The sequence below is a fragment of the Ursus maritimus genome, unplaced genomic scaffold (assembly GCF_017311325.1).
Source record: "Ursus maritimus isolate PB19 unplaced genomic scaffold, ASM1731132v1 scaffold_16, whole genome shotgun sequence".
Classification (NCBI taxonomy): Eukaryota; Metazoa; Chordata; class Mammalia; order Carnivora; family Ursidae; genus Ursus; species Ursus maritimus.
The window spans coordinates 3,317-16,679 of record NW_024424008.1 but is presented as its reverse complement, the minus strand read 5'-3'; the positions used below and the strand labels follow the sequence as shown (position 1 = coordinate 16,679).

Sequence of the window (13,363 nt, the reverse complement as noted above, 5' to 3'; positions counted from 1 at the left end):
ACTATTTGTTAAGGAAATTGTCTTTTTCCCATTGCATATTCTTAGACCCTTGTCAAAAATCACTTGATTGTACATATTTCATTTATTTCTGGGCTCTCTATCCCAAATATCAGTTTTTAAACCAGTACCATACTGATTTTTTCTGAATTTTTAAAATAATCTCTACACCGAGCATGGGGCTTGAATTGAAGACCCTGAGATCAAGAATTGCATGCCCTACCAACTGAGCCAGCCAGATGCCCAGTACCATACTGTTTTAAAATACTGTAGATTTACAATGTATTTTGAAATCAGAAATGTGATGCCTCCAACGTTGTTCTTCTACCTCGGACTGCTTTGACTATTTGGGGTCTCTTTGGCTCCATATGAATTTTAGGATTATTTTTTTCCTATTTCTATAAAAAATGTCATTGAGCTTTTCATAGGAATTTCTCTGGATTCATAGATCACTTTGGGTAATATGGATATTTAGACAATATTAAGTCTTTCAATCCATGAACATGCAATGTCTTTCCATTTATTGTGTCTTAATTTCTTTCACCAATAATTTGTAGTTTTCTGTATATGTCTTTTACCTCCCTATGTTTACTCCTATTTTTTTTTTTAAGATTTATTTATTTATTCGAGAGAGAGAGAGAGAACACAGCAGGGAGGGGGTTAGGGAGAGAGAGTCTGAAGCCGACTCCACGCTGAGCATAGAGCCCGGGCCCGATCTCACAACTCCAAGATCACAACACGAGCCAAAACCAAGAGTCATATGCTCAAGCGACTGTACCACCCAGGCACCACTTTTATCTTTCTAAAGATTTTTTAAATTTTTTTGGGAGAGAAAGCAAGCACAAGTCGGGGGGGTGGGGGCGGAAAGGGACAAGCAGACTCCCTGCTGAGCACACAGCCCAACACCAGGCTCAATGCGGGGCACAATTCCAGGACCCTCAGATCATAATCTGAGCCAAAGTTAGTCATTTAAACGACTGAGCCACCCAGGCACCCCATCTAAGTATTTTATTCTTTTTGATGCTATTGTAAATGGGATTGTTTTATTAATTTCCTTTTCGGATAGTATACTGCTAGTACATAGAAACACAACCAATTTTTGTGTGCTGATTTTGTTTCCTGAACCTGCACTAAATTTATTAGTTCTAACAGTTTTTAATTGAGTTTTGGGAGTTTTCTATACATAAGTTCATGGTGTCCACAAAGAAAGATAATTTTATGAGTTCTAGTAATTTGGGGGTGGAGTCTTTTGGGTTTTCAACATACAGTATCATGTCATCTGTGAAGAGAGAGAGTTTGACTTCTTTTTTGCCAACTAGAATACATTTTATTTCTTTTTGTTGTCTGATGGCTGATGCTAGGACTTCTAGCACTATGTTGAATAATAGTGGCAAGAGTGGGCATCCTTGTGGTGTTCCTAAATGATATTTGCTGTGGACTTTCATAGATGGTTTTTATGAAATTGAGGAATATTCCCTCTATACCTACATTCTGAAGAGTTTTAATCAGGAAAGGCTGTTGTATTTTGTCAAATGCTTTTTCTGCATCAATTGAGAGGATCATATGGTCGTCTCTTCTATTATTAATGTGTTCTATCACATTGATTGATTTGTGAATGTTGAACCACCCTTGCATCCCGGAATAAATCCCACCTGGTCATGGTGGATAATCCTTTTAGTGTAGTACTGGATCCTATTGGCTAGGATCTTGTTGAGAATTTTGGCATCCATATTCATCAGGGATATTAGTCTGTAATTCTCCTTTTTGATAGGGTCTTTGCCTGGTTTGGGGATCAAGGTAATGCTGGCCTCATACAATGAGTTTGGACATTTTCCTTCTCTTTCTATTTTTTGAAAGAGCTTCAGGATAATAGGCATTATCTCCTCTTTAAATGTTTGGTAGAATTCTCCTGGGAATCAATCAGGCCCAGGACTCTTGTTTTTCGGGAGGTTTTTGATCACTGCTTCAATTTCGTCCTTGGTTATTGGTCTATTCAGATTGTCGATGTCTTCCTGTTTCAGTCTTGGTAGTTTATAGTTTCCAAGAAGGCATCCATTTCTTCCAGTTGCTTAATTTATTGGCATATAGTTGCTGACAATAATTTCTAATAATTATTTCTATTTCCTTGGTGTTAGTCATGATCTCTCCCCTTTCATTCATAATTTTATTAATTTGGGTCCTTTCTCTTTTCTTTTGGATAAGTCTGGCCAGTGGTGTATCGATCTTATTAATTCTTTCAAAGAACAAGCTTCTAGTTTAGTTGATCTCCTTTACTGTATTTCTGGTTTCTAGTTCATTGATCTCTGCTCTAATCTTTATTATTTCTCTTCTCCTGCTTGGTTTAGGATTTATTTATAGTTTTTTCTCCAGTTCCTTAAAATGTAAGGCTAACTTGTATATTCAGGAATTTTCTATTATTTTGAGTGAGGTTTGGATGGCTATGTATTTCCTCCTTAGGACCGCCTTTGCAGTATCCCATAGGTTTTGGACAAATGTGTTTTTGTTCTCATTGGTTTCTAGGAATTATTTAAGTTCTTTCATTTCCTGGTTGATCCAAACATTCTTAAGCAGGATGCTCTTTAGCTTCCAAGTGTTTGAATTCCTTTCAAATTTCTTCTTGTGATTGAGTTTCAGTTTCAAAGCATTTTGGTCTCAAAATGTGCAGGGAATAAGCTCAATCTTTTGGTATCAGTTGACACCTGAGGTGTGACCCAGTATGTGGTCTATTCTAGAGAAAGTTCCATGTGTGTTCGAGAAGAATGAGTATTCTGTTGTTTTAGGGTTGAATGTTCTGTATATATCTATGAAGTCCATCTAGTCCAGTGTGTCAATCAAAGCTCTTGTTTCTTTGTTGATATTCTGCTTAGATGATCTGTCTACTGCTGAGTGGATTGTTGAGGTCTTCTATCAAAGTATTATTATCAATATGTTTCTTTATTTTGGTTAACAGTTTCTTTATGTAGCTGGCTGCTCCCATATTGGGGGCACAGATATTTACAATTATTAGATCTTCTTGTTGGATAGACCCTTTAAGAATGATATAATGTCCTTCTGCATCTCTTACTACAGTCTTTAGCTTAAAATATAATTTGTCTGATACAAGAATTACTATCTCAGCTTTCTTTTAAGATCCATTGGCAAGAGAAATGGTTATCCATCCCCTCACTTTCACTCTGGACAGCAATTCAGTAATGTGGCAGGACACAAAATCAATGCACAGAAATCAGTTGCTTTTCTATACACTAACAATGTAACTATAGAAAGAGAAATTAGGGAATTGATTCCATTTACAATAGTACCAAAAACCGTAAGATACCTTGGAATAAACCTAAACAAAGAGGTAAAGGATCTATACTCTAGAAACTACAGAACACTTATGAAAGAAATTGAAGAAGACACAAAAAGATGGAAAAACACTCCATGCTCATGGACTGAAAGAATAAATATTGTTAAAATGTCTATACTGCCCAGAGCAATATATACCTTCAACATCATCCCAATCCAAATACCAATGGCATTTTTCAAAGAGCTGGAACGAACAATCCTAAAGTTTGTATGGAATCAGAAAAGACCCTGAATGGCCATGGAAATGTTGAAAAAGAAAAACAAAGCTGGGGCATCACGTTACCTGACTTCAAGCTATATTACAAAACTGTGACCACCAAGACAGCATGGTACTGGCACAAAAACAGACACATACATCAATGGAACAGAATAGAGAGCCCACATATGGACCCTCAACTATATGGTCAACTTATCTTCTACAAAGCAGAAAAGAATATCCAATGAAAAAAAAGACAGTCTCTTCAATAAATGGTACTGGGAAAATTGGACAGCTATATACAGAAGAATGAAACTTGACCATTCTCTTAAACCATACACAAAGATAAACTCTAAATGGATGAAATACCTTGATGTGAGACAGGAATACATCAAAATCCTAGAGAACATAGGCAGTAACCTCTTTGATATCGGCCACAGCAAATTCTTTCAAGACACATCCCCAAAGGCAAGGGAAACAAAAGCAAAAATGAACTTCTGGGACTTCATCAAGATAAAAAGCTTCTGCACAGCCAAGGAAACAGTCAACAAAACAAAGCGGCAACCCATGGAATGGGAGAAGATATTTGCAAATGACACCACAGGTAAAGGGCTGGTATCCAAGATCTATAAAGAACTTCTCAAACACAACACTCAAAAAACAAATAATCAAGTCAAAAAATGGCCAGAACACATGAACAGACACTTTTCCAAAGAAGACATATGAATGGCTAACAGACACATGAAAAAATGTCCAACATCATTAGCCATCAGGGAAATTCAAATCAAAACCACATGGAGATACCACCTTACACCAGTTAGAATGGCAAAAATTGACAAGGCAAGAAATAGCAAATGTTGGAGAGGATGTGGAGAAAGGGGAACCCTCTTACACTGTTGGTGGGAATGCAAGTTGGTACAGCCACTGTGGAAAACAGTATGGAGATTCCTCAAAAAGTTAAAAATAAAGCAACCCTATGACCCAGTAATTCCACTACTGGGTATTACCCCAAAGATATAGATGTAGTGAAAAGAAGGGCCATATGCTCCCCAATATTCATAGCAGCATTGTCCACAATAGCCAAACTGTGGAATGAGCTAAGATGCCTTTCAACAGACGAATGGATAAAGGAGATGTGGTCCATATATACAATGGAATATTACTCGGACATCAGGAAGGATGACTACCTTCCATTTGCATCGACATGGATGGAACTGGAGGGGATCATGCTAAGTAAAATAAGTCAAGCAGAGAAAGACAATTATCATATGGTTTCACTTATACGTGGAACATAAGGAATAGTGTGGAGGACATCAGGAGAAGGAAGAGAAATATGATGCTGGGGGAAATCAGAGGGGGAGATGAACCATGAGAGACTATGGACTCCAGGAAACAAACTGAGGGTTTCAGGGTGGGGCGGGGGGATGGGTTAGCATGGTGATGGGTATTAAGGAGGGCACATATTGCAATGAGCACTAGGTGTTTATGCAAACAATGAAGCATGTAACGCTACATCAAAAACTGATGAAGTACTGTATGGTAACTAATATAACAAAAAAAGAAAGATAGTTTTACATCTTATATTATAATTTGGATGCTTTTATTTCTTTTTGTTGTCTAATTGCTCTCGTTAGGACTTTCAGTTCTGTGTTGAATAGAAGTGGAAAGAATGGGCATCCTTGCCGTTGTTCCTGATCTTAAAGGAAAATTAGTTTTTCACTGTTGGGTATGATGTTCCTTACGGGTCTGTCATATATATCTTTTATTATGTTAAGATACATTTCTTACATAGCTAGTGCTCCCATTTTCATTATAGCATTATTCATAATAGCCATGATCCAACAATCCAAATGTCTATCAAAAGATGAATGGATAATGTGATATACACATACTGTAGAATATCATTCAGCCTAAAAAAAAAAAAAAACAAAGGAAATCCTGCCATTACAACAAGGAAACTTCTGGAGTTGATGGATATGTCTATTACCTTGATTGTGATGATAAATTCATGAATGTATGTGTATTTCCAAATTCATTAAACTGTATACATTAAATAAGTGCAGTGTTTTGCACATCAATTATACCTAAATAAAGCTGCTATGCATGTACACACACACACACACACACACACACACACACACACACACATATAGATACGTCTGCCTTTCAGACCTGTGGCTTCACCATGTTTTCAATTTATTTCACTCTATTAGAAAAAAAAGAAACTCTTGGGGATGGAATAAAATAGCCAGGGAAATTTCCTAGGTTGGAAGACACTCTGTATCTCTAAAAACATAAAAACAGAGATATGGAAGCTCCCAGTAAAGATGCATGCCCCCATTCATCCCTCTGTCTTGGGACCCCTTATTCCCCATCTATCTTCTCCGATTACTTGGCTGTGCAACCAAATGGGGTTTTCACAATGATGTCACATGAAGAACAGACACAGGAAGTAGGGGTGCTTAACCTGCATGAACAACCCTAAGTGCCACGGAGATAGTGGAGGGAGACACAATGAACCCTGAGTCTCTGAAAGGCACTACCTGGAGGAGCCAGAAAGTATTCTGTGTGACTCCAGGAGCCTGATCTGATATCACTAAAGAGCATAATAAAGAAAAAAATTGAAATATCCAATAAAATTCCCTACAGATATGGTAGAATAGGTAAACCTAGAGATGATGATTCTAGGGCTGTCCTCCACAATTCGGTTGCTCAAATATCTCATTTGCCTTATAACTCTCTATACCAACACACATATCCCACAAATTTTCCATTCCCCAGGAAAAAGCAAGCACAGACTACCCTCTGTGGCTGTGCCTTGGACATCCCTGGGGAATAGCAACTCACTAAGGCATCCAGCCAATGGCATAAAGATAGTATCTTAGTTGCAGAGTTTTTCTGGGCTCTTTCAGATTCTGGAGAGGTAGAGAAGTCTGCGACAAGCAAGGTGAGTACCTTGGGGCCCAGATACAATCCCTTCTACACTATTTAGAAGGATGGGGGTCTGGTTAGTGAGCCTGAGATCCCCTTTCTTCAGCTGCTGCCAAGAGGAGCCAAGGGGATGGGGGTGAGCAGATGCGAGAAGCAGGAAGAAAAGTAAGGAGGCCTGGACTTCCAAAGACAGCAGGTCTATGCCCCTAGATAAGGCAGAGGAAATGAAGGCAGCTACTTTCCTAAAGCGCATTTTTCTGATTTAGGTAATTATTCAGAAACCCAGTATCTGTGTCCTAGCAGATTAGTACCCTTTTGCTTCTCTAAGTAGGGCAACAGTATATGAGTATCTTAAAAATCCCATCCCAGAGAGCATCCTGCCGGTGATCTGAATGTTTGCTTGGTCTCAACTCTCATTATGAGACTGTCCTTCATAATCTTCTGATATGAGACTTTTAGAAAAGCATTTGGCATATATATTGCAAAATGATTACACCATAGCGTTAGATAGCAAGCACCTCCATCACATCACATAATTATCATTTCTTTTTTTGTGGGAAAAAAAAGGAAGAAAAAAAAAAAGAAATGCACTTGGCTTTGGGGTTAAGAAAGCATGGTGGATTCAGCCCTTTGTTTCTAGGCAACCTAACTTTCTCTAGACACACCCAGTAACAAGTTCCCAGAATCCTAGCCTACTCAAACAGAAATTATTTAGTTCCTCAGGGGAGAGCTATAATCTGTAATATATTTGATCATTTTTTATAATAATTTTTTATTATGTTATGTTAGTCACCATACAGTACATCCTTAGTTTTTGATGTAGTGTTCCATGATTCATTATTTCCATATAACACCCAGTGCTCCATGGAATATGTGCCCTCCTTAATACCCATCACCGGCCTATCCCAATCCCTCATCCCCTCCCCTCTGAAGCCCTCAGTTTGTTTCCCAGAGTCCATAATATCTTTGATCATTTAGTATCCTGGAAATAACAACAGAAGACCAAACCTGGTCTGATTTCCAGGTTTAAGCAACTTAATATAATGCTTTTGGATTTCATGGGAACCAGGAAACTTATCAATCCAACTTGGCTACCTAAATGGGCAGAAAAAAAAATCTGTCCTTTCACCACACTTAACCCCTTCCCAATATCAGATTCTTCATAAAACTATAATATTCACAAAATGTGAAAAGAGAAAGGACATTAACTGGATATAAGGGAGAAATTGGCTTGACTGTACAAGAGTTGTCCCTAAATTTTGGCAACTTGTCTTAAATGGTACCCTATAATTTTCCCTTGTGAGCTCCAGGCTTCTTGTAATACTCAGTTTAATTTAGCATTCGGATACTTCCATCACAGTCAAGAGCAATAGATCGACGAATCCCCAGAGTTGCATAGGACCTACACATCAATGAGGGAACAAGGGCAAATTCTACAATAAGCTGGAAGATTTGCCAATTACTCAGTATTAGATAAAACAATGCAGGATAAAACAGAGGGATGGTGATACTAATCCCAGGTAAAATTAATCTTCAGATTCCTGCAAATTAAAGGGAGAGCACAGAATTCATCCAGTATTCTGATTTAAGCTACCAATGACAAAGACTATTTCCTGGATTGATCCTAAAATAGTAGGATAAAAGTAGATACGAACTGCATTAATCTAAAGGAGCCATGGGTCTTTACAATACATAAACTATACAGTATAAATTGTGAATATATGTTCCTAGGAGGTTTTATATTAAGGGTTGGGGTAAAGAAGAACTGGGTTAAAAAATTAAAGAAACTTCATTCAGTTATTCATTTTCTTGTTCATTCTTTGATTGTCCTGAAAAAAATTAAAAATAAAATTTAAAAAGAGGACAGAAACTTTGAAATCATCAAAATCAGAATAATGAGACTGAATCAGATTTTTGAAGAAATCTGACTAGCAAAAAGAAAAGCAGGAAGGAGAAAATAATTAACACAATAAAAGGCAAATGGCTTTATAAGGACACAAAAGGTCACAATGAGCAGTAAAAGGACAATTCTGTGAGAAATAGGAAGGGGCTTTATTTGCACAGCTCCAAATCATGTAACCAGGGAACAGCAGGAGAGAACAAGCCCTTCCAGATCATCTGATCCAACTAGCCCCACACTTTACAAATCTCCAGCATGTAGACAGCTCATGGCCAATACAGGCAATGTAAAACCACTGGAAGTGTTTAAGCCAATTAGACCTAACTTTGGACTCATTTCCAGAATGTTCTATGGGAACTCACTAAGCCTCTCCCCTCCAGTTTTATTTTTTTAACATTATCATTGTTACTATTTATTATTTATTAAGAAGATACAATAATACTTAAATTACAGTTTTTTCTTTCAGATTTTGCTTATTTATTTGAGAGTGACAGAGAGCATGAGCGAGAGGGTCAGAGGGAAAGGGAATCTCAGGCAGACTGTGCACTCAGCATGGAGCCCCATGCAGGGCTCAGTCTCATGACCCTGAGATCATGACCTGAGCCAAAACCAAGAGTCGGACACTCAACCAACTGTGCCACCCAGGAGCACCAAACTTATATGATTCTTTTGAGACCAAGAGATATTATTTACTAACAAACAATAAGTGAGGGGTCTAATATCTGAAACATAGAGATATTCAATAATTGGTAAATTGGTAAATTTATTTGCCCAGTATCAGATACTAAAAATAGTGACATTAATAGGATGTATCCCACTAAACACCACAGGAAACTAAATTTATGTCTTTGATACATGTTTTCAGTTGGTGTCTGTAGAAATTCTAAACCTTGGAAAGGCATCTCAGGTTCCATATTCCCTGTAGCTATGGCCCTCCCAGCTAGGTCAGGTGTCTGTGCTGACTGATTTAATGGGAGGCACACCCAAGGACAAATCAAGACCTCAAGTGGGGTGTGCTGAGGGCTGAACAAAATGTTTGGCTGGATTTTAAAAGGTTTTGGGGAATGTTGAATGAATGGAATGAGGGGATGATTCCTGAAAAGCAATGTGTAGCCAGGATGAGAAGGACATCCACTACCCAGGCTGATATTCTCTGGGCAAGGCATAGGTGAACCACAAATATTTAAGTGTTCTCAGTGACCTGGGAAGAATCAAATGTCTCTTCATTTACCAATACTTTTCTAGTGCTTCTGTTCATTTTCAGCCTGGGACATTATAATTATTGGGATAATTAAAAGAGAATGTCCTAGGATCTATATTCAAACCCTCCAAACACAAAAAGGTCTTGAGTTCTAATAATTGACTCAGGGGAAAGCTGCAGTATTCTCTTCTTTGGATAGACTTCACAATTTCTCTTCTTTCACTTTAGCTAAAATATTTCCCTTCTCTATCAGCAAGGCAATTATGAGACAACAATGAGATAATTATGTGAAGGCACTTAGAATACTGCCAAATGCAATATCAATGGAATAACAGTAATGACCAGGACACAGATGACAACGATGATGGCAATGACCATGATGATGAGCATTTAGAGAGTGCTTTACATATTAAAGAGTATTAACAAACATCCCTTCACTTAATGAAGACACTGCTTACTAACGTGGAAAGAGTATAGAATTTATATTAGAAATAACTATATTCTAATTCCATTTCAGTCATTTCTTTTCTGGTAATCATAAGGAATTTAAACTATCCCCTACATTCTACATTTGTTTGCGAACATATTAGCTTAATGTATGTACATTCTTGGAACAGTTAATAATACAAAGAGCTGAGAAGATGGGAAATCATTAATGAAAAAACCTACACAGCATAACTAAATGTCGTCCTAAAAACAAGCGTCCTGTTATTATCTTTCTGTCTGCCCAGACTAAAGAGGCCACATCTTTCCAGAAACCTCAACTGCTTTCCAAAGATGCTCCCTTCCCAGTCCTATGTCAACATCTCCTTCTTCCAGCCACATGCTTTCCTGATGATTGGCATCCCAGGGCTGGAGGCTGTTCATGGATGGATCTCCATCCCCTTCTCCTCCATGTACACTGTGGCCCTCACTGGAAACTGCCTGATCCTCTTGGCTGTGGGGAGAACTCCCAGCCTGCACCAATCCATGTACTACTTTCTGTCCATGCTGGCCCTCACCGATGTGGGCCTCACCCTGTCCACACTGCCCACCACCCTGGCTGTGCTCTGGTTTGACCATCGGCTCATAGGCTTCAATGCCTGCCTGGTCCAGATGTTCTTCCTCCACTCCTTCTCTGTGGTGGAGTCATCGGTGCTCCTGGCCATGTCATTTGACCGCTTTGTGGCCATCTCCAACCCTCTTCGCTATGCAGCTATCCTCACCAATAATGTCATCATTAAGATTGGGCTGGCCATTGTGGCCCGTGCTACCCTCTCTCTCTTCCCAGTGCCCTTCCTGCTCAAACGTCTGAACTTCTGCCCTAACAAGATCCTCTTGTCCCACTCATTCTGTTTCCATCCTGATGTGATGAGAAGAGCCTGTGCTGACATCACCATAAACATCCTCTATGGGCTCTATGTGGTACTGTCCACTGGTGGCATAGATTCTCTGCTCATCGTCCTCTCCTACGTTCTCATCCTACACACAGTGCTAGGACTGGCATCTCCCAGGGAACGCATCCGAGCCTTCAACACATGTGTCTCCCATATCCTGGCTGTCTTTGTCTTCTTCATCCCAGGCATTACCATGTCCATGATCCACCGTTTTGGGAGGCACCTACCCCCCATTGTACATGCCCTGGTTGCCTATATATACCTGGTAGTGCCCCCTGTGCTTAACCCCATCATCTATAGTGTGAAATCTAAGCCCATCAGGGAGGCCATGATTAGGATGCTAAAGAGGAAAGACCAAGGCTGATGAAACTATGAAATATAACAGGGTCCGGGTCCCATAAAAGAAACTTCCTGTTCCTTGCAGAAAGCTGCTACCCTCAGCAAGCACTGAAAACTCCCAGCCAAGGCTAGTGGGAAGACCATCAGGATTATTCATGTTGCAAATTTACATTCACCATTTACTTTGTACTGGAAATAGTGCTGAGGATTAAAGACTGAAAAATATATTAAACATGAACCTTTTTCTCCACAAACACAATCTTGTACCAGGACAAAGGCAGGTAAATACAGAACCAGAATACAAGTACCATAATAAAGTTCTGTGCAAAAGATTACTAGAGGAACTGCAAATTAGTAGTTGCCAGAATTTGCCTGGGAAGATCAGACAAACCTCTACAAAGGAGAGAATGCTTTTTATTTCATCCTAAAAATGTATACAGTTTTTCTAGGCAAAGTAGGAATTCGGTAAGAAAGAGAAAACCTAGGAAGAAAGAACATGAAAAAAAAGACTCCATGTTTCAAAGAAGTAAATGTGTTTGTGGAAAGATAAGCATTCCTGAACTACTTTACGCCTCTACCACTTGTTATATCTATACAGGTGTGACTGTGGCATAGAGTTTGAAGACGGAGTGGTACAGGATGAAGCCAGAAAGGTTGTACAAATGGTACAGAATTGTACAAAACTACACATATTATGCTGAGTAGATTGGTTTGTCCAAAAATGTATGAATCATTTATTAAATGTTTTTACTATAAAATAAATTAGGAGTATGAATTGCAGGTTAGAAGTGTGTTGACATATAAGCAAGACCAGAGCCAAAAAGACTATCAGTTTAAGCTCTTAAGACCCTGAGGGGTCTTCTCAGACACCATTTACTCTGCCTGTAACATTCTCATCTCCCCTCTCCCCCTTACCTATGTATCATTTCTAGCATTGCTTCTCATTAGTCAAGTAGTAGAAGCCTTATTTCTCAGAAAATCCTGTCCAATTCTCTTTTCTACATTATTCACAGGACTGTGTTTGTCTCCTATGCAATATATGTACATATGCAATTGTCTGTCACTTGACTAGACTGTAAACCCCAAGCAAAGGTGCCAAAATACACTCAGTTTCTAGAGGTGTCTGTGGAATAATAATAGCTGTTTAATAATCATTTTGAATGTATACATGAATTTGAATGGGGAAAAGGGCAATAGATTAATTAATTAAGAGATGACTTGGAAATGTTTACCCCAGGGAACCTCTGGTCTTTCAGAGAAAAGAATACATATAAATAATTGCAGTCTGTGAAAAGGTTTCCAGTTAAGCTTGGATAGCTAACCTGTAGATATGAGAAGCGCAAACCAACTGATTGAACTAAAGTCCCTCTTCTAGTGAAGGTTTCCTACTTTTTCACCATACAGGATCTTCCGGGCCATTTTCCCAGAATTTATGCCCTTCACACCTAGGTGAAATACTCTGGCTCCGTAAAGAGTTTTTGTACGAAAAAAAGAATTACAATACTAATATTTGTTAATATCTTTCTGTTTGAGTATACCTTCTTTTTTTTTCAACATTTATTTATTTTAGAGAGAGAGCACACATGATTGAGAGAGGGACAGAGGGACAGGGAAATGCAGAGAATCCCAAGCAGACTCCCCACTGAGTAGAGAGCCCAATGAGGGGCTTGATCCCAGGACCTGAGATCATGACCTGAGCCAAAATCACATGTCAGACACTTAACTGACTGAGCCACTCTGGCACACCTCAAGTGTACCTTACAAAGTCAAGATAAAAGGGGATGTGTGTCCTCTTCTTATCCACCCCCCCAATCCTCCCAAAAGTATGAAGTTCAATATTACAAAATCTTAGTATATAGTGTCTTCACTGGGTAAGTAGGCTTTTGTGTTACAGTTGTTAAAAATACAAAATTTAGAGTCAGGAAACAAACCTTACTCAAAGTCTATCAAACCTGTCTCTCTACTAACCACCTAACTAACTTGGGAGCATTTTACATTTTAACAAAAAGTTTTTTTTTTTCTTTAGTGACCCCTATATGCCAGGAAATCTGCTAGGTAATGAGAATACAAAGGTACCA

At 38.7% G+C, this 13,363-nt stretch overlaps 1 protein-coding gene across 1 annotated transcript; it reads left to right on the top strand.

The window, feature by feature from the left end:
- The first annotated feature begins 10,260 nt into the window (after window positions 1-10,260).
- On the top strand, window positions 10,261-11,310 carry LOC103681156 (olfactory receptor 51I2-like). Its single transcript, XM_008710685.2, has one exon. It carries the CDS (start codon window positions 10,348-10,350, stop codon window positions 11,308-11,310), a length of 963 nt encoding a protein of 320 aa, XP_008708907.2. The 5' UTR covers window positions 10,261-10,347.
- Window positions 11,311-13,363: the final 2,053 nt, after the last annotated feature.